The 27,653-nt window shown below is 36.9% G+C and overlaps 1 protein-coding gene across 8 annotated transcripts in view; it reads left to right on the top strand.

The window, feature by feature from the left end:
• EPB41L5 (erythrocyte membrane protein band 4.1 like 5) overlaps positions 1–27,653 on the top strand; it is a 149,997-nt gene that overhangs the window by 31,276 nt on the left and 91,068 nt on the right. For 7 of the 8 annotated variants that reach the window (XM_036254374.1, XM_036254372.1, XM_036254378.1 and 4 more), the window contains 8 exons: positions 3,414–3,534; positions 3,676–3,763; positions 4,797–4,885; positions 9,193–9,262; positions 16,221–16,390; positions 18,605–18,711; positions 20,263–20,290; positions 27,581–27,623. In XM_036254374.1, coding sequence (XP_036110267.1) covers positions 3,414–3,534; positions 3,676–3,763; positions 4,797–4,885; positions 9,193–9,262; positions 16,221–16,390; positions 18,605–18,711; positions 20,263–20,290; positions 27,581–27,623 — 716 coding nt within the window. The remainder of the gene's footprint in view (positions 1–3,413; positions 3,535–3,675; positions 3,764–4,796; positions 4,886–9,192; positions 9,263–16,220; positions 16,391–18,604; positions 18,712–20,262; positions 20,291–27,580; positions 27,624–27,653) is intronic. The other variant, XM_036254375.1, reaches the window with a different exon arrangement.

Genomic DNA, 27,653 nt, shown 5'->3' with positions numbered 1-27,653 from the left:
GTTGCAGTCTACGTGATAACTCAATAAATGTTATAATTGGCCCTCAGCTAATTTTTTCCTTAAAAAAGAACACAGTTATAGTTCTGGCCAGTTTGGCTCAGCAGTTGGAATGTGGCCCGCGACCAATGAGTCACAGGTTCGATTCTGGTCAGGGGGCACATACCTCGGTTGCGGTTTGTCCCCGGGTCGTACAATGCAGGAGGCAACCAGTTGGTGTGGATCTATCACATCGATGTTTCTGTCTCTCTCTCTCTCCCTTCCTCCCACTCTATCTAATAATAAGTGAAAAATATCCTCGGTGAGGAATGAATAAATAAAAAAAAGCACAGTTATATATTAGTAAGTTGCTATAGCCACATGGTTTGCTTTTAGCATTATTCTTAAGAACAAATCCATGAAAGAAATACTTAGCATGTATTTAAAAGTTCCTGATGGTTATTTTAAGAATAAAATAGTGGCTCAGCCCTGTGGTTCAGTGGTTGAGCATTGACCCATGCACTAGAAGGTCACCGGTTCAATTCTAGGTCAGAGCACATGTGCAGGTTGTGGGCCTGCTCCCCAAGGAGGGGCATGCAGGAGGCAGCAAATCAATATTCTCTCTCATCAACATTTCTGTCTCTCTCTCTCTCTCCTTCTCCTGTCCTCTCACTCTAAAAATCAATAAAGAAAAAAAATTTAAAGATCAATAAAGTAAAAAAACCTCTAAAGAATAAAAAAGTTTTCTCAGTGAATGAGAGTAATGAAAAACTCAGATCTTGTACCTTGTTACATTGATCACACACTGTTGAACTTGGGAATTTTCTTTTAAAAAACTGAAATTTTAATACTAATTTCAGTCCTTGTTCACAAAATGGAAGTAAATATTCTCATCATAATTTTATGCTTTTGGGGGGAGGGGCGATTCAATATTTATCCCCAATCCCTCTAAGATCAGTAGTATTTATTTGCCATTGTATAGACAATAAGATTAAACTTTTATCATTTTTTTTTTAATGTGTTTTTTTTTTTTTTTTTATTCTCACCTGAGGATATTTTTCCATTTTTTGTACAGATAGAGTGGGAGGGAGAGAGAGGAAGGGAGAGAGAGAGAGAAACATCGATGCGAAGGGACACATCGAGTGGCTGCCACCCGCACGACCAACCAGGGCTGGGGACAAACTGCAACCGAAGTACGTGCCCTTAGCAGGAACCGAACCCGGGTCTCAGGACCGCAGGCCGACGCTCTAACCGCTGAGCCAAACTGGCCAGGGCTAAACTTTTATCATTTTATGGTAAACCTAATGTTTTGCTTATTTTGTGCTTCCACTATTTAAGAAAGTATATTTTTCTGTTGATTAGAGGGATTGATGAATGGATGAAATTTCTGTACTTCAAAAATTTGCCACTAGTATAAATTATCTACCCGTCTCCATCTGCCGTCCTAGTCTACAAATTAAAACTTTTCTCATCTTCAGAATATCAAGTTGATAACTAGTTTGGAAATGCTATGCTTCCAGATTGTAATGATCAGAAGTATATAATTGCATGCATCTTTCTTGAAAGCACATATTTAAAATTTTATTAATTCTAAAATTTTTTTTTGATCTGGAAAGCTGTCATTTTCAATATCTGTTATGCCATATATTGTGTCATATAGTCTGTCTTTGTTTCATTGTGTAATTTTCATGACAGGCAAAGTATGTTTCTTTGAAATGCTTCTTGAAAATAAGTTTTTATACATTTTTGTGTATTTAACAAACCACTATTCAGAGTAGTGCTCAGTAAATACTTACTGTTTGATTTGTGCATGTGATTGTTACACTATCTCTTTACTTTATATATTTTTTCCTAAATAAAATTTCTTTCTTACTTGATCTTTTCATCTATAGCACTATTATTTTGAATTCCTCCAAATTTTATGTTTTGTCCTTATCATCTCTTTGTCCCCTGTCTAATAGTTTACCAAATCCTATTAATTCTTAAGTTCCTTAAGAATAAATTTGCTGCCCTGGTCAGTATGGCTCAGCAGTAAGAACGTCACCCACAGACCAAAGAGTCCTGGGTTCGATTCCAGACAAGGACACGTGCCTTGGTTGTGGTTCGTCCCCAGCCCCGGTTGGGGTTATGCAGGTGGCAACCAATTGATGTGTCTCTCATGTTGATGTTTCTCTATTTCTACCTCTCTCCCTCCAGCTCTGTCTGAAGATTAATGTAAAAAATATCCTCGGGTGAGGATTTAAAAAAAAAAGAATACATTTGCTGAAGCACTGCTTCCATTTTCATGAAAAGAGCTTGTTTCTTAATGATTTTGTATTTTATGAGAATCGTTTTTATTAGCTTTTTCTCATACTCTCAAGTTCGTTTTTCTGAACCATTTTAGTATATATCCTGAACAACATGTAGCAGATTTGTCACTGTGGTTCAGACAAAAGACCAATTTCTTTAGCAATAAAAGAATGTGATAGTCAGGGTTGTGAAGTTAAATGACAATATATTTGTACTATGTCCAGTGTGTAGAGTAGGTGCTCAATAAATAATATTATCATTTTTATGATTATCATGATGTAGTTCTCATGTATTTTCCCCACAGCTAGATTTATTTTATAAAAATGGAACTATTTTAATTTTTCTTTATTAATTTTAGGGAGAGGGAGAGAGAGATAGAAACATTGATGAGAGAGAACATCAATTGGCCGCCTCCTGCATGCCCCCCACTGGGAATCCGGCCCACAATCTGGGCATGTGCCCTAACTGGGAATCGAACCAGCGACCTCCTGGTGCATGGGTCGCCGATCAACCACTGAACAATACCAGCCGGGAGGAAATATTTAAATTTTTTGATGAGTAAAATTTTCTTTTAAAGGAAAACATTTTTAACTATAGAAAATTCAAATGTTTTTTCTTCTTCCCCAAACCCACAGTTCAGAGCTAACCACAGATGAGTACATAAATGTTTGTGCATTGTTCAGTTTTTTCCCTACTGCCTTCTTTCCTCAAAATTTTTTTGGCAATTCTTCTTTGTTATTTCTTTAGGATTAATAATTTAAAATTCCAGGAGGACATCTTATAGTGGTATAGGATGATGTCACATTCTTCGCATATTAGATTTTTAACAGATGCTAGCTAAGTATTTAGTATTGCTAAATATTCTTGTTTATTCATTATAAGGTCAAAGGTATTTCTCTGTGGAAGTCTAGAAAGAGGTATTTAAAAGCTAAGCATTCACAAATACGTGATTTATGTGTATAGACATATAAGTCATAAGTGTAAGCTACATTTATTTTGGGGAGTGGTTTGGGTTATGAATTCCTGGTAGTTGAATAAAGATTCTTTCTAATCCTAGCAATATTTATTAATAAAATTGGTTTTGAAGAAAGATTTATCATGAAATAAATTGTTAACAAAATATAACTTTGTGAAACTTACGTTTGTAGCTGAACTTGGTGACTATGATCTTGCTGAGCATAGTCCTGAACTCGTATCTGAGTTCAGGTTCATGCCCATTCAGACTGAAGAAATGGAGCTGGCTATTTTTGAGAAATGGAAGGAATACAGGTACTTACTTGATACTTGATCACACTTTCTTTAACATCACCATATAGAATTATAATATTTGTTTTCTTCTATTTCTATACTTGTTATAACATTCATTTTATATTTATTATTATTTTAAAAATTAGTATTTTTTTATTTCAGAGGTCAGACACCAGCACAAGCTGAAACCAATTACCTGAATAAAGCCAAGTGGCTAGAAATGTATGGGGTTGATATGCATGTGGTCAAGGTAAGCACTGTGTTATGATGCCTTTTAAAAAATGTATTCCTGCCCTGGCCGGTTTGGCTCAGCGGTTAGAGCGTCGGCCTGCGGTACGGAGAGACCCGGGTTCGGTTCCCGCTAAGGGCATGTACCTCGGTTGCAGTTTGTCCCTGGCCCTGGTTGGTCGTGCGGGTGGCAACCACTCGATGTGTCCCTTCACATCGATGTTTCTCTCTCTCTCTCTTCCTCTCTCTCCCTCCCGCTCTGTCTGAACAAAAAATGCAAAAATGTCCTCGGGTGAGGATTAAAAAAAAAAAAAAAAAATGTATTCCTTCAGGATACAAGGTGACTATAACATTTTTCAGTGTGAAAGAGCTGAAGTTTGCATGGGCTAGCTTTGGGTACTTGTGATGTGTAGTTATAAAGGCTGAGATTAAATACTGAATAAGAATCTCATATAAAGAATATAAAAAAATAATGTAAGAAAGAAGAGAAACAACCAAAATTTCCAGAAAGTGTATCTGTTCTTTTAAGCTGTTGTGGTTTTTTTTTTAGATTTTAAACCACTTTTTATTTTTCACTTCATATCATGTTATATCATGTAAGCTAAGTAGGCTTTATAAAAATTAAAGTAATTTAAGAAGCAAAGTTGAAAATCTGTAACTTGAGAGCACTTTGATAAGCTGTAGGATAGCTTGTGTAGTGATATAAGTTATCTAGTTTAAGTAACTAAATTTTCCCAGAAAGGCAGTTTTTTTCAAAATTATTGGTGAATAGAATATGGAAAGAATCTGGAAAGAGGTTTTGCTGTAGTGGGAGTATAACTGTTTTCAATGAAGACATATCTTAAAACTAGTGGTTCATTGAACTAGATGTATGCATTAATTTTCTTGAGAATGTTGGTTTGGATGCTCTTAATTGTTGAAAACAACTTGCATATTAATATTATTTGTATATAATGAATATAATTCAATGTGAAAATAAAATTAAATGGTTGTGTGAAAATGTGAAGCCTGTTTCATGCAAATAAAGCTAATACATTTTGTTTTTCTTAAATTAGGCTAGAGACGGGAATGACTATAGTTTGGGACTAACCCCAACAGGAGTTCTTGTGTTTGAAGGAGAGACCAAAATTGGCTTATTTTTTTGGTAAGCAGAGTTAATGTCAAAGATATTTATTGTTGTGTTTTTTTTTTAAATCCTCACCTGAGGACACTTGTCCATATTTTTGTTCAGATAGAGTGGGAGGGAGGGAGGGAGGGAGGGAGGGAGGGAGGGAGAGAGAGAGACAGTGGGAGGGAGGGAGAGAGAGAGAAACAGAAACATCGACGTGAAACGGACACATCGAGTGGCTGCCACCCGCATGACCCAACCAGGGCTGGGGACAAACTGCAACCGAAGTTGGTGCTCTTAGTGGGAACCGAACCCAGGTCTCTCTGGACTGCAGACCGATGCTCTAACCGCTGAGCCAAACTGGCCAGGGCTGTTGTTTTGTTTTTAATGTGTAAAAACATTTATATGAAGTTAATACATAAAATAGTATTTGGAATTCAAATAGTTCTGAAAAGTTTATAAATGAATTGAAACTCTCTTCCATCATAGTCCTACTCATCTTTAGTCCCACTCCACGAGGCGGTTTTTAAAACCATATTTTCCATTAGTTTCAAGGCATATCAAAATACGTGTTTTAATGTATATATTATGTATTTCTATATTTAAAAATGTTCACATGGGCACTCACTGTGGTCATGTAGTTATGTTGTTACAGGAAAGGGGACCTGGGCCTTAATGGATCTGTCTGGAGCTAGCTCGTAGTGTATGGGTTCTTGACTTCATGCAGGAAAGAGTTCACAACACAAGTCCAGGTGATTTTGATAGAACATTAATTAAAGCTGGGGACAGTGAAACAAGGAAGAGCTAAGGATCAAGAAGCAATAGGAGAGCTTAGGCGGGGCTGCTTTGGCCTACTGAGAAGTCAGAAAAGAGGGCTTTGGAGACAGGTTCAGTAGGTTAGCCTGGGACAAGCTGCCACTGCCCATTGCTTCCCTGGTTGCAAGTCTTGTGAGGAACCTTAATGTTTAGGAGATACATGCCTGTAGGGGAAGAAGAGTGGGAAAGGAAATGTGCAGGGGTGCTCCTGGGAGGGAGAGCGCTTGCTGGTTCCTTTGTTTTGAGAATATTTAAAAGCTGGGAGTTTAGGGGAGGTGTTAGAGGGAGCTCCATTCATCAGTTTTTCCAGTTGTGCCCTTTCATGGTCTATAATGATTGGTCACCACCAGGGCAGGGGGTCCATTAGTCATTGCTGCTGGACCTGGCATAGCCCACCTGGTTTTGTTGCTTTTCAGGGCCTGGACCTGAACTATAACTGAGGCCTAGATGTTATCTGTAGGGAGGTGACCTGTATCTGGCTGTGAATTGCTCAGCCAGTTTGTTCAGCTATTTGTCTCAGTTTCCCCATTCTACTTGCCAAGGAATTTTCCTAGTTTTTTACTATCCTGTCTCAATGTCACTGTTTTTAGTATTTCTTGTTTTACAGACAATCTTTTTACACCCTACTCCTTATTGTGTGAGAGGAAGCTATTAATACTTTTATGTCTCCTGCTTCTCTTTCTGTGTCCCAACTTCTAGCATTCAAACTTTTAAATTACAGGGGTGGGCAAAAGTAGCTTACAGTTGTGAATATTTGAAACACAGAGTTAATAAAGCTATTATAATATTCATAACCTTCATGTCTTTTTCCTATGAACAACTGTAAACCTACTGTTGCCCACCCCTGTGTATTTGCATTTTCCATTAAATATAGATATAACTTCAATTTCATAATCATAATTAAGTCCTTCAGGTTTTTTATGGTTGGTTCTAAATGTTGAAAATCAGGAAATAATGTTTACCTTATTATGTCTGTGTCATAAGTGTCACAGACTTTAGCAGTGTATTGGTGTTATAAATGTGGCTGAAGATGGCCCCTGTATATTGGCCCGTATGTTGTTCATTTCTTCACAGGGTGTGAGGACTGTTAGCTCAAAGCCCACCAGCACCAAACTCAAATTCTTACATATCCATTTGCTTTCCATGTAGCCCAATAAGTATATTTTTAGCCATTTAGAACCTGTCTTGTTTGCGTATCCCACTGAAAACTGCTAGCCATAGATAAGAAATCTTGTAGTGCCCTGGGTTGTTTGGCTCAGTGGTTGGAGCGTTGGCCTGTGGTCCGGAGAGACCCGGGTTCAGTTCCTGCCAGGGGTGCATGCCTCAGTTGCAGTTTGTCCCCGGCCCTGGTTGGGTTGTGTGGATGACAGCCACTCGATGTGTCCCTTTCACGTCGATGTTTCTCTCTCTCTCTCTTCCTCTCTCCCTCCTACTATGTCTGAACAAAAAATGGAAGAAGTGTCCTCAGGTGAGGATAAAAAAAAAAAGAAAAGAAAAGAAATCTTGTAGCTATAAATGATTCCAAGCCACTACTGCTCTTCAGAGCTCTCTGACCCAGAGACTCTCCCCTTGCTCTGAATGCCATTGCCTAAATACATAAACCCCTCTGATTCCTCTCTCTTCTGGCAGTTCCCATGCCCTCTTTCCCTTCTAGGTGGTGATTCTGTGCCATTTGTCTTCGGATGTTCTCTTGCTGTGAAGGGCTTCCTCTCATGCAACCCAGTCCAAACACCTCTCAATAAAGCTCATTGTGCAATACTGCTATCTCTGTCTATCCTGATCAACCCGAAATCCTTGAACTCACAACTGGGATTACATTTCCTTTCCATATATCTTTTTGTTTCACCTAGAGCCTTTGGCTCCCCTCCTCCAGTGTCTTGAACAGCACCACACACATCCCTTTAAATTGCCTGTCTTTGTGTTCTCCTTAAGTTCTTTCAAATTCTCAAGGGTTATAGGAAATGATTCTTCTACTTCAATGGGAACTGTTTCCTCCCCAAGCTGCTCTACAGCTTTTATCTTGGGGCTTCCATTTTGTTTCTTGGCTAGGATTCTGTGTCTTCCCATATTTTTCTTTCTTTGCTTTTGTTTATTCTGATTCTATATATATTCTGATTCTACACACACACACACACACACACACACGTAACTGCCTGAAAACGGAGCCTGGGAGGTAAATTATTTGAATCCTTGGATGCCTTAAAATGGTGTAGTCTTCTCTTATACTTTGTTGATAATTGAGCCAAGAATTGAGTTTTAGGTTGAAAATTACTTTCACTTAAAAAGTTGAAGATAGTGTTTCATTTGTTTTTGGATCCAGGTGTCCCTGCTAGGGATTCTCTGAGAGACTTGAGCGGAAATGTTTGTAATTATCCCTCTCTGGGTGAGAAAGCCTGGGGTATTTATTTAACCAGTCCTTGAGTGTTAATTCTTTGACATTTCCACCTTGCCTTGTGGGCAGATGGGATATGCTTCGTGGCCAGAAAATGCTCTAGGCAGAGATATAAAGAGAGCATCTTTTGTACCACCTCATAGATTGTTGTGAGAATGAATTGAATTCATACATTTAGAAGAGTGCCTGATATTTAGTAGGCATTATGTAAGTATTGGTTACATTTAAATAAGTGCTAGGTCCTTCCCTCTCCTCCACCCTATTAAATTTACTGTTTTAGTACAGCTTTTGTAAACAAGCTGTGTTTTACAATTATATTTTACATAAGTTATATAAAAAAGTTATTGAGTGTTACATTGTTTTGACAAATTTCAGTTTATAGAAGTACAGAGTCCAAATGTGGTAGGTTGTTCAGGATTTTAGTACATGTGGGAGAGAGTTGGAAAGTGGTCTATTCAGTTCTTTTTAAATTAAAGCTGTATTTCCTCAAACTTGCTGTAAAAAATCGAGTTGACGACCCTAAACAATAATTTGTTTTCCTTTGTGCCTTTTAAAAAGCTTTATAGTCTTTCCTCTATCCGTCTTTCCTGTGTTGCTGCTTAGACATTAGGCCTGGAGAATCTCTTCTTATATCATAGTTGGGGGCCTATGAAATCTTTTTATGGATTTCTTCATTTATTTCCTTAACATTTTTTTTGTCTTCACCTGAAGATATGTTTTTATTCATTTTAGAGAGAGAGGAAGGGGGAGAGAGAGAAACACCGATGTGTGAGAGAAATGATGATTTGGTTGCGCCTGTACTCACCCCAACTGGGGATGGAACCTTCAACCTATGTAGGTGCCCTGACTGAGAATTTAACCCTCAACCTTTCGGTGGATAGGATGATGCTCCAACTAACTGAGCCACCCAGCCAGGGCTCCTTAACATTTTAAATGCTTGATAAATGTTTAACATCAATTTTGTTAAAGGTATTACTTTTTTTTTTCTATTAACTATTTTTTAGATTGGAGGCCTTCTTGATGGGTAGTGCAGATTATGTTTATTTTACCCTTACCAGGTTTCTATTCAGAAGTTAGATGATTAATTTAGAGGAAATTTATTTGAAATCTGGCTATTATTCTCATATTGTTACAGGCCCAAGATAACCAGACTGGATTTTAAGAAGACTAAATTAACCCTGGTGGTGGTAGAAGATGATGATCAGGTGGGAATTGTATCGCATTATTTATTTAACAATGACTATATTATAAATCTCTAAAAGGGGGAAAGGTTTCTTGTTGTTTTATAGAACCACAGAACTTAGTATAATCAATAATCTAATTAAGTAATTTCTTGCCTCAGGTCACACCATCCTAAAAATATGGTTGTTCTGCTCTTAAGATTAATGACAATATAAAAGACTATTCTTGTTTCTTTGTTGATAATGTGTCTCAGATTACATTTAAATGACTTTATCTCTTTAGTACCTGATCAGAAAGATTTAAAAAAAAGTCTACCTACTAATATTTATTTAATTAATTAATTTTTTGAATCCTTACCCGAGGATATTTTTCCATAGATTTTTTAGATAGATAGATAGATAGATAGATAGATAGATAGATAGATAGATAGATGAGGGAGGTGGCAGGCAGAGGCAGCCATCAATTGGTTGCCTCCCGCATAACCCTGACAGAGACTGGGGATCGAATCTGGGACCCTTTGGTCCTCGGGCCAGTGCTGTAATCACTGAGTCAAACCAGCTAGGACAACTTAATAATATTTTAAAATAAAGCCTTCTAAACTAATGATGACCCTTTTTTTTTACCCCAGTTAAATCTAGGTTCTAACTCATACACAGAACAACATAGGTGCAACTCAGAGGCATTATGCTAAGTGAAAGAGACCAGACTCAAGGATCATGAGTATATGAGTTAATGTATATGGCAGTCTGAGAATGGGACACCTACAGGAATGGAGGATAGATCACTGATTGGGACTAGGTGGAGTGAAGAGACTTGACTACAAAAGAACAGCATTGGGGAATGAGAGAACTATTCTGTATCCTGATTTTGGTGGTGGGTTCTATACTCTATACCAGTGATTTTTACCCTTTTTTATCTCGACACACATAAACTAATTACTAAAATTCTGCAGCACACTCAGAAGTATATTTTTTGGTGATCTGACAAAAAAAGGTATAATTTTGATTTATTCACACTGGACAGCTATTGTTGTATTCACTGTTGTCATTTTTTAATTTGATAATCTAAGGGAAAATGGGTCAGTGCCCCTGACTAAATAGTCAGGTATTGCATGTTTTATTAAAATTATTTATTTTATTTATTTATTTTATTTTTTTCATCTTAATAATTCTTGTGGCACACCAGTGTGCTCTTGGCACGCCGGTTGAAAATTGCTGCTCTATGCATTTGTCAGAACTTACAGAATTCTGAGTAAATAAAAATAATTTTAATGCATACAAGGAAGTAAATTTAAAGACACATAGATATCGATAAAAGCAAATTGATCAAAATGTTAAAAAGATTTATGTGCACAATGAAGTGTAAGGACTGGTTATCAGAACCTAAAAAAGAAGATTCTGAAAATTAGATGATATAGTACTAAGTTTTAAAAGTTCTGTTACTGAGTTACAAATAGAGGATTGCCCTATCACACAGTCTGGAAGAAAATCATAGAGATAATAGAACATTTAAAGAAGTCTCTTAATGGCACAGAGGATGATCATTATAGCATCAACAGATGAATTGAAAATGATTCAGAAGAGGCCGGTATCTCATTTAAAAATAATGTTTTACCAATATTTTCCTTTTTATATAAGCACTTGTGTATGTGAAACTAAAGGTAGTTTTTCAAGAAGAATAAAATAAAATTCTATATGATAGGAAAATATGGTCATAATTTAATTAGTGACATTTGTTATTGAACCATAAAAATCTGTGTCTTACAGTTGATAGCATTTTAGATTTGATCTGATACATAATATAGTATTAGCTTCTTGGATATCATTTAAAGGTATTTTATACATACAAACAAATGTGTATATCAGTTCTTTTTTATACCAGTTAGCATGCTTATATACTGTTCTTCATTTATCCTTATTTATTTATTTAATTATTATTTTTTATCCTCACCCGAGGACATCTTTTTCCACGTTTTGTTCAGATGGAGTAGGGGGGAGAGAGAGAGAGAGAGAGAGAGAAACATTGATGTGAAAGGGACACATCGAGTGGCTGCCACCCACACTACCAACCAGGGCTGGGAACAAACTGCAACCAAGGTACGCGCCCTTAGTGGAAACCGAACCTGGGTCTCTCTGGAGCGTCTGGTTGACGCTCCAACTGCTGAGCCAAACTAGCCAGGGCTATCCTTTTTAAATTTTCATTCTTATTAATTAATTAATTTTATTTTTATTATTTATTTATTTATTTATTTATTTATTTATTTATTTATTTATTTTTATTCTCACCTGAGGACATTTTTCCATTTTTTATTCAGATAGAGCGGGAGGGAGAGAGAGGGAGAGAAAGGAAGAGAGAGAGAGGGAGAGAAACATCGACATGAAAGGGACACATCGAGTGGCCACCACCTGCACGACCCAACCAGGGCCAGGGACAAACTGTGCAGCCAAGGTACATGCCCTTAGCGGGAAACCAACCCCGGTCTCTTGGGACCGCAGGCTGACGCTCTACCCGCTGAGCCAAACCCGCCAGGGCTATTAATTTATTTTTGTTACAGATGTTTCTCCTTTTTTTCCCCCATTGACACCCTCCTCCTCATCCCCCTCATGTCATCCCCAGCTTTGTTGTCCGTGTCCATTGGTTATGTGTACATGCATATAAGTTCTGTGGTTTATCCTTTTTAAACTGTACATTATATCTTGGAATCTTTTTTTTTAGAGGGGGGTTGGTTTTTTACTTGTTTTTAATCCTTACCCAAGGATAGTTTTCCATTGATCTTCATATAGAGTGGGAGGGAGGAAGGGAGAGAGGGAAGGAACGAGAGAGGGAATGAGGGAGAGAAGGGGATGGGACGGGGAGAGAGAGAGAGAGACGTCGATGTGAGAGAGACACATTGATTGGTTGCCTTCTGCTCAACCCTGACCAGGGCTGGGGACTGACTGCAACTGAGGTACATGTTCTTGACCGAAATCAAACCCAAGACTCTGGTCTACAGGCCGACACTCTATCCATTTAGCAAAACTGGCCAGGGCTAGGATCTTTTTCATATCGATACATAAAGTGCTTCCTCATGCTTATTAAAAAACATAAACTAGCCCTGGCCGGTTCGCTCAGTGGTTAGAGCATCAGCCCACAGACCAGAGGGTCTCAGTTTCAATTCCAGTCAAGGGCACATATCCCAGTTGTGGTTTGTCCCTGGCCCTGGTTGGGGTTTTGGGGGAGGCAGCCAATGTGTCCCTCTCACATTGATGTTTCTCTCCTTCCCTCCCACTTTATCTGATGATAAATAGAAAAAATATCCTTGGGTGCGGATTTAAAAAAAGTAAAAAACCAAAAAAACCCATAAACTAAAATTGCATAGTATTCTAGGATATATCTTAATTTATTTAATCAGTTCTCAGTTAATTGACATTTATTCACTATATAGATATTTGTACATTTGTAATTTGTACATTGGTAGGTATCTAGAGGATACTTTTCTGGAGGTGGACTGGCTTGTTCAAATGGTAATGTGCATTTGTCATGGATATAGAGAGAGCTTACCAAGTTGCACTATTTAATATGTGTACAAACCTTTTTCCAGGAGTTACCACATTTTTATCTGAAAGGTGAAAATTGGAATTTCATTGCAGGTTTAATTTTTATATCTGTTATTGTGAGTGATATTGAACATCTTTTCATACATTTTGAGTTATTTGTATTTTCTTTCCTCCAAACTATCTATTTATATATTCTTTGCCCATTTTCTTTTGGGTTGTTGTCCTTTTTGTCTCACAGGTTTTGCTGTTTGTTATAAAAATTGTAAATATTTTATTTAATTATTGTTTACCTTTTAGCACTGCTTATTGTGATTGTCCCCATTTATTTAAAAACCTTTAAACAGGTGAATTTGTTACTTATTTATGGCTTGTGGGTTTTGTGTCATAGAAAGGTTTTCCTACTTTGAGTTTATATATTTTCCCATGTTTTTTACTGTATGTAGTTTTTGTTGGCACATTTCATTGAAGTATAACATACATTCAGATAAGTGCAAAAATAAATGTACAACTTGTTCAGTTTTCACATATATCTTATGACCAGCATCCAGATGAGGAAATAGAGTAGTACCAGAATAATAGAATCTTCTTTGTGCCCCCCCGCCACCAGGTACAGTCCCCTAAAGATAAGTACTCTTCTGCTCTAATACCGTAGATTTGTTTTTGCTTATATTTTGAATTTATAAAACCTGACTGAGTGTTCTTTTTGTGTCTGGCTTCTTGATTTCAACATTGTATTTGTGAGCATTAGCCCTGTTGCAGTGAGTGAGTATATTATATAATATATATTGTTATATAGTATGTAGTATTTCATTTTATGAGTAGACCACACTTATTGATCATGGTAGACATTTAAATTATTTTTAATTTTTGGCTATTAAGACGAGTGTTGCTCTCAACACCAGACTATGCATGTGTTTGGTTTTGGTGGATACTGCCAAACTGTTTTCTAAAGTATTTATATAAAAGTTTCCACTCCTACCCACAGTGTTATAAGAGTTTTATTTTTATTTTGCTACTTGGTTTTTGTTTTTTTTTTCATTTTAGTCATTCTGATAGTAGAATCATTTTTAATTTGCATTCTCCTGATGACTATACATATAGCAATTATTTATATATTTATATGGATATTTGGATATTCTTTTTTACGAAGTGCCTATTCAAGTCTTTTTTTCATTTTTCTATTGGGTCATGTGCTTTTTTCCTCATTAAACTGCTTTATATAGTCTAAATATCGTTCTTTGTCATATGTGTGTTGCAAGTATCTTCTCCCTGGCTTTCCTTTTGTCTCCCCTAAAAGTATCTTTTGGATTAATAGAGGGTTTCAATTTTAATGTAATACAATTTCTAAATTTTTTTTTTTGCGATAAGTACTTTATGAGTCTTAAAATTTAAGAATCTTTGCCTGTACCAAGGTCATGAAGAACCTACATGTAGAGTTCATAAAATACTTTTTTGTTGTTGTTGTTCAGGTAGAGTGGGAGGGAGAGAGAGAGAAACATCGATGTGAAAGGGACATATCGAGTGGTCACCACCCGCACAACCAACCAGGGCCAGGGACAAACTGCAACCGAGGTATGTGCCCTTAGTGGGTACCGAACCCAGGTCTCTCCGGACCGCAGGCCGATGCTCTAACCGCTAAGCCAAACCGGCCAGGGCATATAAAATACTTCTAAATGACAAAATAGTTTAAGTTACATAATATTTAAATATACTGAAAAGTACAGAGAAATTATAAAATTGATATCCATGTCACTTATTTGATTTAACATTTTGGCATTGTTTCTTCAGAATTATCTTTTAGAAATAGATAAATTAGTAGCAGTATATTTGATACAGCTAAGGTCTAATCCCCCAACTTGCCCCTTCCTTCCCTGTAGCTGGTCACCATTCTTAGAGGGTATCATTCTCTTCTAATTTTTTAAAAATATAAAAACATGGTAGAATTGTTTTTAAAATTTACATAAATTATATATATATAATTTACGTAGATTATATATATATACTGTATTTGCTTTTTAGCAGTTTGCTTATTTTACCTAAAAAGGTGTTGCCATGTATCTCTAGTTCATTCATTTTATTCTGTGTATAATATTCTATAATATCTTTAATATGAATAAACAATAATATATTCATTCATTTATTCATTTATCTCTATAGTTTTTTTTTTTTTTTTATCCTCACCTGAGGACATTTTTCCATTTTTTGTACAGATAGAGCAGGAGGGAGAGAGAGGAAGAGAGACAGAGAGAAACATCGATGTGAAGGGACACATCGAGTGGCTGCCACCCGCACAACCAACCAGGGCTGGGGACACACTGCAACCGAGGTACGTGCCCTTAGCGGGAACCGAACCCAGGTCTCTCTGTACCGCAGGCCAACGCTCCAACCGCTGAGCCAAACTGGCCAGGGCTTTCTCTATAGTTTTTAAATATACTATTATTTAGTTGATATATATATATTTTTTTTAATCCTCACCCGAAGATATTTTTCCATTTTTTGCACAGATAGAGTGGGAGGGAGAGAGAGAGAGAGAGAGAGAAACATCGACGTGAAGGGACACATCGAGTGGCTGCCACCCGCACAACCAACCAGGGCCGGGGACAAACTGCAACCGAAGTACGTACCCTTAGCGGGAACCGAACCCAGGTCTCTCCGGACCGCAGGCCGACTCTCTAACCGCTGAGCCAAACTGGCCAGGGCTAGTTGATATTTTTGTTGTTTTGAACAGTTAAGGTTTTTTTATGTTGTGTGTGTGTGTGTGTGTGTGTGTGTGTGTGTGCGCGCGCGCGCGCGCACCAGTTTTTACTCTTGTAAATGAAACTGAAGAAAATCTTTGCGTGTAAATTTTGTTTAGAAAATCTGGAGAGAGAGTATAGTTTAGCTATTACAAAAATGGCTATGTTTAAATTTTTCTCTTACTAACTTTGTGACTTTGGGCTTAATTTCTTGAGTCTCAGTTTTCTTGTTTATGAAATGGAGCTAATGATAGTATTTGCTCATTGAAATAGTAATTCATGTGAAATTCTTAGGAAAGTGCCTATGAATGCTAACTGTTGTAATTAGATTCCTGTGAGTATGGTTACTATGACAAAGAATTTGGACATATTTAAATCTGTTGATAAATATTACCAGATCTTGTCTGATCTTTTAAATTATAGTTATACATTTATCTCAAAGTGTGACAGATAAAGCCTCATTTTATGTGTCTCAGAAATGAGATCACATAAGTAGAGAGGACCCTCTTAGGAATAATTATATGTTGTCTGAGAAAACGGACAGCTTGATTTCAGCTCTTAGGTAGCTATAAAGAGTGACTGAGTATCAGGGAGCAAACTAGATGCTTTATTTGATTTCTTGGTTTTGCTGGGGTTGTATTTGTAGCTAAGTAATGGGACAGAAATGTTTGACCTAATCTTACCTCTCTTTGCATCCTTTTCTTTTTCAGGGCAAAGAGCAGGAACATACTTTTGTCTTTAGACTGGACCATCCAAAAGCTTGCAAACATTTATGGAAATGTGCTGTGGAGCACCATGCCTTCTTCCGCCTCCGAGGCCCTGTCCAAAAGGGTTCTCAGCGATCAGGATTTATTCGACTAGGATCACGATTTAGATATAGGTTGGTGTTAATAGCTACCTGCTATACCTTTCATTCTTTCATAGAGGACAAACAGTTTAGGCCAACCCCTCATTTTATAGATGTGGTAACTAGGTCACAGAGAAATAGACTTGCCATTGTTCTCCATTGGCCAAAATAAAATAAAAAGTGGTATATTGTTATTGATTGTAATTTCCAGAATAGACAGGAAACATAATGGTGTAATGGATTTTACATCCCTGTTAACATTGACTTTATATCTTAATTAGCCCCCAATTTAAATCTATATAACAAGAACTTTAAGGTGTCTTTATCCAACAGCTGAATACCATATAGGGAAAGAGTTTTCTGTTCTGAGGAGCAAATTAATTTGAATACCATTTCTCGTCCTTTACAAAACCTGAAGTTTCATTCTATTTTTTTTTTTTTCATCTTCACCTGAGGATATTTTTCCATTGATTTTCAGATAGAGTGGGAGGGATAGGGAGGGAGGAAGAGAGGAAGAGAAACATCGATGTGAGAGAGACACATCGAGTCCAGCCAGTGTGGCTCAGTGGTTGAGCGTCAACCCCCGCACCAAGAGGTTGCTGGTTTGATTCCCTGTCAGGACATATGACCAGGTTGTGGGCCCAATCCCCATTGGGAGGCATGCAGGAGGTGGCCAATCAATGTTCTCTCTCATCAATGTTTCTATCTCTCTCTCCTTTTTACTTCATCTCTCTCTAAAAAACCAATAAAAGAAAAAAAAATTAAAAAGAAAAAAGAGAGAGACACATCAATTGGTTGATCGATTGGTTTCCTCCCACACAATCCTGCCCAGGGCTAGGGATCGAACTGCTACTGAGGTACGTGTTATTGACTGGAATCGAACCCATGACTGGTCCACGGGCCAATGCTCTTAACTGCTGAGCCAAACTGGCCAGGGCCCATTATTCCTTTTTTTTTTTCATCCTCACCCGAGGACATTTTTCCATTTTTTGTTCAGATAGAGTGGGAGGGAGAGAGAGGAAGAGAGAGAGAGAACGAGAAACATCGACGTGAAAGAGAGGCATCGAGTGGCTGCCACCCGCACGACCAACCAGGGCCGGGGACAAACTGCAACTGAGGCACGCGCCCCTAGCGGGAACCGAACCCAGGTCTCTCCAGACCGCAGGCTGACGCTCTAACTACTGAGCCAAACCGGCCAGGGCCAGGGCCCATTATTCTTATAGACTCCTTGTTTGTTTGTTGTAAGTTAGGAATGTTTTGGTTTACATGAGAGTAGATTATTGATTGTGAGTTTTCAGCATGCCATGAGAATTAGCCAGTATGATTTAAAGAAGGAATGTAAATAATGTGGCAAGACAGTTGTGTGGGATTCATTAAGAGAGCTTCTATTCTATCTATATTAAAACTGGGGCCCTGGCCAGTTTTGCTCAGTGGTTAGAGCGTCAGCCTGCAGTCCAGAGAGACCCAGGTTCGTTTCCTGCTAAGGGCATATAACCTCGGTTGCAGTTCGTCCCCGGCCTTGTTTGGGTCGTGCGAGTGGCAGCCACTTGGTGTGTCTCTCTCACATCAATGTTTCTTTCTCTCTTCCACTCTCTCTCTCTCCCCCTCACACTCTATCTGAAGAAAAGGTGGAAAGATGTCCTTGGGTGAGGATAAATAAATAAATTAATTAATTAATTAAAAACAATAGTTTTAAATATTTCTGGAGAATTATTCTGAAAAGTATATCACAGTTAGAAAAAGTAACTGAAAATCTTGAGTTAATTGCACACTGCATTCAGGAATATGAATGGAGTGAGGAAGGAAATTCTATAAAAACACAAGCTTAGCCGGGCCAGTGTGGCTCTGTGGATGAGTGTCGACCCATGCACCAAGACGTCACCAGTTCGATTCCTGGTCAGGACACATGTCCAGGTTGTGGGCGCAATCCCCATCACGGGGCATGCAGGAGGCGGCCAATTGATGTTCTCTCTCACTGATGCTCTCTCTCTCTCCCTCTCCCTTCTCTCTAAAATCAATAAAGAAAAAACAATATAACTTGTGTGTTGCATATTTTACACAAGCCTAAAGAGTGAAAGAATGATGTGATAAAGAGAGATATCAAGATTATTACTAGCAGTTCCCTCAGGATGAAATTCAGGATGGTTATTTAAAGAAGAATCCCAATATAGACTTTTTCTCATTTATGTGTATCTGATTACTGAAAGTCTTAAATTCTCTTATTCCTGTTAATATGTCTTATTTTAGTGGGAAAACTGAGTATCAGACCACAAAAACCAACAAAGCAAGAAGATCAACATCCTTTGAAAGAAGGCCCAGCAAACGATATTCTCGACGAACTCTGCAGATGAAAGGTAAAGTGTAACCGTTTCAAAGGACTGTTCTTTTTGACAATTCTCATGTACATTGTTTACTTGAGAGGACTCTTAAGTTTGTTCCAGTCAATTTGGTTCCAGCATAATCAATTTAATAAAATACAGAGGGAAAAATTGCCTATATGGTTGCTGAGATTAAACTTTACGTTAGTCCCAATTTCAACACTATACTGAGTTTGAGTTCAGTTTTTGTTCATATTAACTATTTCAGTTATTTTGTAGGGCAACGTTTCCCTTCCCTTTTTGACTTCTAGATCTCATTCATAATAATCTTTAAAATCCCCTTAGGAACTTTTAAAAACATTGATAAATGATTAATAAATTTTAAGTAAAAATTATTTTATATGATATATTATTAAGGATTCTATAAAATAAGTTTTTATATTTAATCATCAGTATATATCATATATAAAAATTTGTTAATTCATTAATGTTACTTCCTATAAGTTTCTTTAATTATATAATGAAAAGCATGGTTAACTTTGACAAATAAACTAAAATTTGTGTTTGGTTTCAAATCTAAGTTTGTATTAAAATACAGATTGAGCCCTGGCCAGTGTGGCTTAGTTGATTGAGCATCACCCCATGCACTGAGAGGTCACCGGATCGATTCCTGGTCAGGGTACATGCCCAGGTTGCTGGCTTGATTCCCAGTAGGAGGCAGCCCATTGATGTTTCTCTTTTATCGCTGTTTGTTTCTCTTTCCCTCTCCTTTCTTCTCTCTCTAAAATCAATAAAGAACATGCCCTGGCCGGTTTGGCTCAGTGGTTAGAGCGTCGGCCTGCGGTCCTGAGAGACCCGGGTTCGGTTCCCGCTAAGGGCGCGTACCTCGGTTGCAGTTTGTCCACGGCCCTGGTCGGTTGTGCAGGTGGCAGCCACTCGATGTGTTCCTTTCACATCGATGTTTCTCTCTCTCTCTCTGTTCCTCTCTCTCCCTCCCACTCTACCTGAACAAGAAATGGAAAAATGTCCTCGTGTGAGGATAAAATAATAATAATAATAAATAAATAAATAAAATCAATAAAGAACATTAAAATAAAATAAAATACAGATAGAATTTTAATGTTCAATATCAGGGTCATCACTAATTGTCCAGAAACAACTGCCATGACCTGATGTTTGGCAGTGTTAGTTTTTTTAAAAATTGATTTATATTCATAATTTTTGGTATGGCTATACGTTAGGTAAGATATAGCTATTAATGAAGCCATTTCAATTTGTGATGGTTTAAAACCCTAGATTACCTTTTATTTTGAACTGACAATGCTCCATTGTCACTCAGTTCACTCTACAAGGCTTTCTGATGGTTTTATTTTAAAAGAAGAGATGTATACTTATTTTATTGCCTTATTTAACAAATGGAAGTAAGTGCCACATTGACTTTAATGATGTGAACCCTAGAACACTTTTACAAAATGAAGATTTTTAAATCTATGGTTGGGAAACATGGCTTACAAAGCATTTATGAACGGTGATGCAGCTCACCATGTAAGAGGAAACTAATGGGACTTTTTATTTTTATTCTGTCAGCAGGTATAGGAAAACCTGAAGAACTCAGGTGGGTAATGTCTTGCACCTTAAGAATTGACATAGAATTTTTAAGAATATATGTAGTTGCTATTACTGATTAAATATTTGTTGAAGATCTATATAAAGTGTTAAGTTGTTTCTAACCTTTTGGGAACAAACACATATTTCCAGATAAAATTGACACAAACACAAAAAAATAAAGCAGTTTAAAGAAATAAAGAGTGGGATGAGTGTGGATGTGCTATATATAATGAGAATGACATACATTTGTTACTGACAATGAGGATTTAAAGATGAATAAATTATGGTCCTTGCACACAGCTCGAAGAAGAAGGGTTGATTTGCAGATAAACAATTTTATTCATGGGATAAATTTCACTTTGTCATGGTGTATAATCCTTCTTTATATTACATCTTGCTGGATTTGGTTCACTAATATCTTGTTGTGCATTTGTGTGTCTATATTCATCCAAGATACTGGTATATAGTTTTCTTTGTAATGTCTTCATCCGGTGTTGGTGTCATGGTAATACTGGCTTCAAGAGTAGAATTAGTTGGGAAATGTTTCCTTTCCTCCTATTTTTTGGGAAGAGTTTATCAAGAATTGCTATTTAAAACGTGTGGTAGAATTCACCGTTAAAGCCATCTTACGTGGACTTGATCTTTGTGTAAAGTTTTAAAATTTCTAATTAATCTCTTGTTATTGGTCTAGTCAGATTTCATTTTGAGTTAGTTTGGAAGTTGTGTTTTTCTAGAATTTACCCATTCATTTAAGTTATGTAATTTGTGGCATACAGTTGTTTATATTATTCCCTTTTCCATTTTATTACTGTAAGGTTGGTAGTGATGCAGTCTTATTCTTTTTTTTTTTTTTTTTTTTTGTGGTACGTGCTCCTAGCAGGAACCGAACCCGGGACTCTGTGGTCCGCAGGCCAATGCTCAACTGCTGAGCCAAACTGGCCAGGGCTCTTTTTTTTTGTTGGAGTCTTCACCTGAGGATATGTTTTTATTGATTTTTTTTAGGGAGAGAGGATGTGGGAGTAAGAGAGAAAGAGAAACATCATTGATGTGAGACAGAAACATAAATCAGTTGCCCCTGTACACACCAGTACTGGAGATCAAACCTGTAACTTAGGTATGTGCTCTAACCAGTAATCGAACCCACAACCTTTTGATGTCTCATCTGAGCCACCTGGCCAGGGCACTCTTACTCATTTTTTATTTTAGTAGTTTGAGTTCCTCTTCTTTTTTTAATTTATCAGTATTTGTAAAGTTTGTTAGTTTTGTTGGCCTTTTCAAAGAACAGCTTTTGATTACATCAGTTATTACCTATTTAAGTTTTCACTCTGATGTTTTATTTCATCTGCTTGCTTTAGGTTTAATTTGCTCCTCTTTTTCTAATATCTTAAGGTGGAAGATTAGATTTTTCATATGAGATCTTTATTCTTTTTTAATATAACATTTATAGCTATAAATTGCCCTACAAACTGCTTTAATCACATTTCATAAGTTTTTGCATGTTATATTTTTATTTTATTCCAAATTATTTTCTAATCTCTGTTGTGATTTCTTCTTTGATCCACTAGTTACTTGAGAGGTGTTGCTTGATTTCCACATATTTGTGAATATCTTAAATTTTTCTGTTATTTATTTTTTTGTAATTCCATTATAATTAGAGAACATGATTTATATGATTGTGATACCTTTACATTTACTGGGACTTCTTTCATGGCTTAGTATATTATTATTATTATTATTATTATTTTTTTTTAATCCTCATCTGAGGACAGTTTTTCATTTTATGTTCAGATAGAGTGGGAAGGAGAGAGAGGAAGAGAGAGAGAGAGAGAGAGAGAAACATCGACGTGAAAGGGACACATCAAGTGGTCGCCACCCACACGACCCAACCAGGGCCAGGGACAAACTGCAACCGAGGTACATGCCCTTACCGGAAACTGAACCCGGGTCTCTGGACCTCAGGCCGACACTCTAACCACTGAGCCAAACCGGCCAGGGCAAATTAGGTTGTGGTTTTTTGTTTGTTTGTTTGTTTGTTTTGTTATGTGCCCCTAGTGGGAACCCGGGACTCTGGTCCGCAGGCTGACACTCCCACCGCTGAGCCAAACTGGCCAGGGCCATTTTATTTTTCTTAGAAAATGGTCCATGTGCGCTTGAGAAGAATATAGATTCTGTTGTTGAGTGTAATGTTTTGTGATGTCTGTTAAGTCTAGTGGATTTATACTGTTATTCAAGACTTCTACTTCATTGTTGACCTTTTGCCTAGTTTTATTCAGTATTAAGACTAGGGTATTGAAGTTTTCAATTCTTGTTATTCATTTGTCTCTTCCTCCCTTCATTTCTTTCAGTTTTTGCTTTATGTATTTTGGGGCTTTTTGTTAGGTGTATATATGTTTATAATTGTTGGATTATTTTATTAATGATAACTGTCTCTCTTTTTTTTTTAGTATCTTTTTTTGTTTTAAAGTCTATTTTTTCTGATATAAGTTTTGCCAGTCCAGTTCTCTTCTGGTTGCTTTTGTGTGGTATATTGTTTTCATCAAATTTGGGAAGTTTTCACCCATTATTTCTTCAAATTATCTTTTTGCTCTTTTCTCCTGAGACTCCCATTACTTGATGGTGTGCTATAGGTCTTCAAGTCTTTGTTCATTTTTTCTTTCTGTAGCTCAGACTAGATAATCTCACTTGACCTGTATCCAAGTTACTTATTTTTCTGACTGCTAAAATCTGCTATTGTGTTTTCCTAGTGAATTTTTATTTTAGTCAATATGCAGTTCAACTCCAAAATTTCAATTTGGTTTTTGTTTACAATTTCTCTCTTTAATGATATTCTCTTATTTGTGGAGACATTGTTCTCATACTTTCCTTTAATTCTTTATATTTGATTTTTTAGTTCCTGAACATATTTAAAATAGCTGATTTAAAGTCTGCATTGCTGGGAGAAAGTTTATTTTCTTGACTGCACCATCCTGGAGTAGAGCTTCCACAACATTGAACTTGGGAGAATGGGGAAGCAGGGGAGCAAGTTGTGGTTCAAATGCCAGACTTAACTCGTGAAAATTAGAAGATTTTCTTGAATTAAGTGTTTCTCCACTTGATGTGTGCCTTTTGATGATTTTAAAAAATAATTGTCATCAGTTAAATCTTTGTTTTTCTGGGGAGAGGGTCCTCCAATCACCATTCTAGAAGTCCTACTTCTGATGAAACAATAAAATTTAATAGTATGTATAGTTTCATATGATGCTTCTCAACCTTGGTATATGTCAGTGTCTCTTGGAATGCCTGTTAAAGTATTTGATTCAGGACATTAAAATTACTTTTTAAAAAAAATTGTCTGCACTGAGTATGGTCAGCTTCACCTTGAGATGTCCTATTCAGTTTTTTTCCACCTAGAAAGCCATTAAAGCCAGGCTGTGATTAGTGATTCACTGCAAAAGCACTCTGCTTTTTTAAAAGTACCCTTTAAGTTTCTTTAGCTGTTGCTTGTTTTATTTTCCTTGGATATATATAACCTATGCTGTTAAGATAATGGTGGAGAAGTGTTAGAGGTGTTCTGTATTTTTTTAAACTGTATTCTTTTTTTGTTTGTTTAGTGGATTATGTCTTGCTTTCCTGAAAGGGAAGCTAGCACAGAATAGTAGAGCTTAAAGAACATAACCTGGCGAAGTTAGCAGAAATATAAACAAAGCATTCAAGCGGTGTTATGCAGTTGAAAAATTAAGGCTTTTATATGTAAGAGTTTGTCCCCCTTTAGAAGTTTTTTATATACACATATTTGACTATAAAGTGACTGACTATATAATCTCTTTCCTAAAATTAAAATTAATTTAACTTTAATTATTTTTTTTCCCTCTTTCTTGGCTTTGGAAAACACATTAGAAATGGCATATTTAAGTAATGGTGCTTTATTATTATTTTTTATTAGAATAAACTTTTAGAAATGAAATGAAAGTAGAGGGAGGCAACTCTCCTGACTGAAGGTTATTGAGCACTACTCATAATGGTGCTTGAGAGCCTGAGCCTGGACTGGCATGAATGCACTTTCAGTCTTGCCCTTGTCGTCCTGTCCGCATGAACAATTTTGTTTCAGTGAACCATGGAAAACAGTACTGTTTGAAAAAGCACAACTATTTGACCTAAAAAGCTTCTTGACCTTGTACTGTGCCAATCTGAGTAACACATTTTTAAATTGGCCAATGTCAGTCACTTTCTTTTCTGTTTTATCTCCTAACTATTTTCTTGTGAGACTTCACTAATAATATAAAGTATCTTAAGAAGAGGTAACATTCTAAAGGATAGTTAACATTTTTATACAGACTTAGCAGATAGAATTTTGCAGACAGAAAAGAGGAAAAGAAGAAATGGTGGAGGCAATGATGAATAGAGGTGGTATAAAAGCAGAATGGGTCAATTATTGAAGGTAATCCTTCAAAAGGAAAAAACTTGGACTATGTCAGTAATGAGAAATGTTCCTCCCCACTTTCATATTAGTGGAGGTGAAAGAATATGTGTAACTATAAGAAAATAGTACTTTCTACATTTCAAATTGTTTGAAAACAGTTAGCTCTGATCCAGTTAACATCACTTACGTACTTTTTTCTCATGTTATTATTCATCTTTTACCCATCACTCCCTGGGGTTACTCCCAGTTTAAGGAAAAGCTCCAGAGAATAACCTAGGGAATCATAGAGTAGTGAGTCTAATTTCTGTACCAAGCAGTTTGGATCAGATTTCATTAATATTTGGGACTATGGGTTAGTTAAACCAGCATATAATTTACTCTGAGAAGAGCAACATTATTAGTAAAAAGAACTCATGCGTAACAAGTATATTTTTTATATTTGCCTTGGCAACAGATCTACACTAAACATTAAAAAAAATTTTTTCTTTATTGATTTTAGAGAAAGAGGAAAGAAGAGGGAGAGAGAGAGATAGAAACATTGATGAGAGAAAACATCTATTGGCCGCTTCCTGCATGCCCCCCACTGGAGATGTGGCCCACAACCTGGGCATGTGCTGTGACTGGTTATTGAACTGGTGACTTCTTGGTGCATGGATCGACGCTCAACCACTGAGTCACACTGACCAGGCCTAAACAACATTTTTAAAGTTTCTTTTTTTGTCAGTTAGTTTTATTTATTACTGTTCTTTTTTCTTTGCTAATATTACTTCATTTAATTCCTAACAGTCTCATGCAAATGAGGAACCAAAGTTCTAAGAGCAGAGCTAGTACGGTGGCTTGGATTTGAACCCAGGCAATGGTAGTGCAGGTTCTGGTGACTCAACTTGCAATAGAGATGTAGTTAATTTAAAAATAGCATAAAATGGCCCTGGCAGGGTGGCTCAGTTGGTTGGAGCATTGTCCTGTCCATCAAAAGGTTGTAGGTTTGATTCCTGGTCAGGGCACATACCTAGGTTGTGGGTTCCCCATCCCCAGTTGGGGCACCTGCAGGAGCAACCGATTGATGTTTCTCATATCATGTTTCTCTCTCTTCCCCTTCCTCTCTCTAAAATCATTGAAAACAGCCCTGCCCAGTTTGGCTCAGCGGTTAGAGAATCAGCCTGTGGTCCAGAGAGACCCAGGTTTGGTTCCTGCTAAGGGCACGTACCTCAGTTGCAGTTTGTTCCTGGCCCTGGTTGGGTTGTGCGGATGGCAACCACTTGATGTGTCTCTTTCACGTCCATGTTTCTCCCTCTCTCCCTCCTTCCCACTTTTTGTCCTCGGGTGAGGATAAAAAAAAAAAAATTCAATAAAAATATATCCTCAGTTGAGGATTACAATAAATAACATAAAATGGTTTTCCTCATCACCCAAATGAAGACTTCCTCGTTTGTGAGTTCTGTTTTAATTGTTGTCTTTCATCATCAGATAGTTTTTCTTTTGCTCTCACTCCTCTAAGAAAGGCTCCTGGATGCTGCATTAAGAGTTTGTTTGGTTTGAGAAGCTTTGCCTATTTCCTTTTACTAGAATGACATCTTGGCTGGGTATAATATTCTTGAGTATTTCTATGGAAAAGTCTGTGCCAACAAGACACTAACAATAATTGGCTTTTAAATCTGCTTGGGGTATCTGAAGTATTTTTTTTCGTCCTTGAAGGCCGGTAATTTAGTAATAAGGGACTGAATATATTTAATTCTGTATCTCATTTTTCTGGAACATAGTGATCTCATTAAATCTTTACATTGTTTTCTCATTTTCAAGTAACTTTTAAATAACTTTGAATATATTTTTTGTTGCTTTAGTTGAATTCTTTACTTCAGGATACTGATTATGCTTATGTTAGAAGGTCTGAAGTCACTATATTCTTTTTTCCCTCCCGTTTTATTGTGGTATTATTTCCTCTTTGAGTTCTTACTTCATTGAATATTTGTTCTTTTTTTTAGCTGTTCTGAGATATTTTTCTATATATTTTGTTGTACTATAGGTTGAGGTTTTTTAAGTGCTTTGTGAGGTGCAGGGAAGAAAATGAGTGAAATTAAAAATTTAGAAATATATTTAGAAATCATTTGGAGGGGAAGGTATATAGAGAAGTTTCTAACTAAGTTTATACTAAGGCCTTTTGACTTAAAATGCTGAGCTATTGCTGACACTGGAAAATCTTGAGAGGGTAGGAATATACAAAAGAAGTGACAGATAAGGGTGTTTGTCCTTAATACTTTGTATTTAAGGCATTATTTGTGCCAGTATTTTTATTTGTCATCTTCGACATATATTGTCCATTGAATAAACAAGATTGTGGTACATCTAAAGCACAATTAAAATACAGTTAAAGCACAGTTAACATATATGGAAATATTTCCCTGGCCAGTTTGGTTCAGCAGTTAAAGAGTGTCGGCACGTGAACCGAAGAGTTGCAGGTTCAATTCCCAGTCAAGGGCAGCATGTACCTGGGTTTGTCGTGCAGGAGGCAACCAATCAATGTTTGTCTCTGTCTCTGTCTCTCCCCTCCCCCCCCTCCCCTATGCCCTCCCTCCCTTCCTCTGTCCCTCCCCCCCCCCCATTCCCTTCCTTCCACTCTTTAAAAATTAATGGAAAAATATCCTCAGGTGAGGATTAATACTTTATTAATGTATATACTTCCATATATACATATATAGAAATATCAAATTAGTAGACTACAGAAAAGTGTGTGCCTATGAAAGCAAATGTCTGGGCATCTTACATTCTTAGTTTTAAGCAACAGTAATGTTTTTATTTATTTGAAACAAAATTTATGTCTAAAACTAAAGCTACTTTCATTATCATCTGAGAATGTGAAGCCCTGTGTATGGTTTTTAATGGATCTTTCCCCCCTTACAGCACTCAAAGTAATGTTTCAACCCAGAGTAATGGCTCCCAACAGGTAAGACTTCTTAATATTAAGCTTCTAAAG

This window comes from Molossus molossus, unplaced genomic scaffold (genome assembly GCF_014108415.1).
Source record: "Molossus molossus isolate mMolMol1 unplaced genomic scaffold, mMolMol1.p scaffold_m16_p_11, whole genome shotgun sequence".
NCBI classification, from domain to species: Eukaryota; Metazoa; Chordata; class Mammalia; order Chiroptera; family Molossidae; genus Molossus; species Molossus molossus.
Note: the sequence above shows the minus strand (reverse complement) of the source record. Positions and strands in the feature narration are given on the sequence as shown.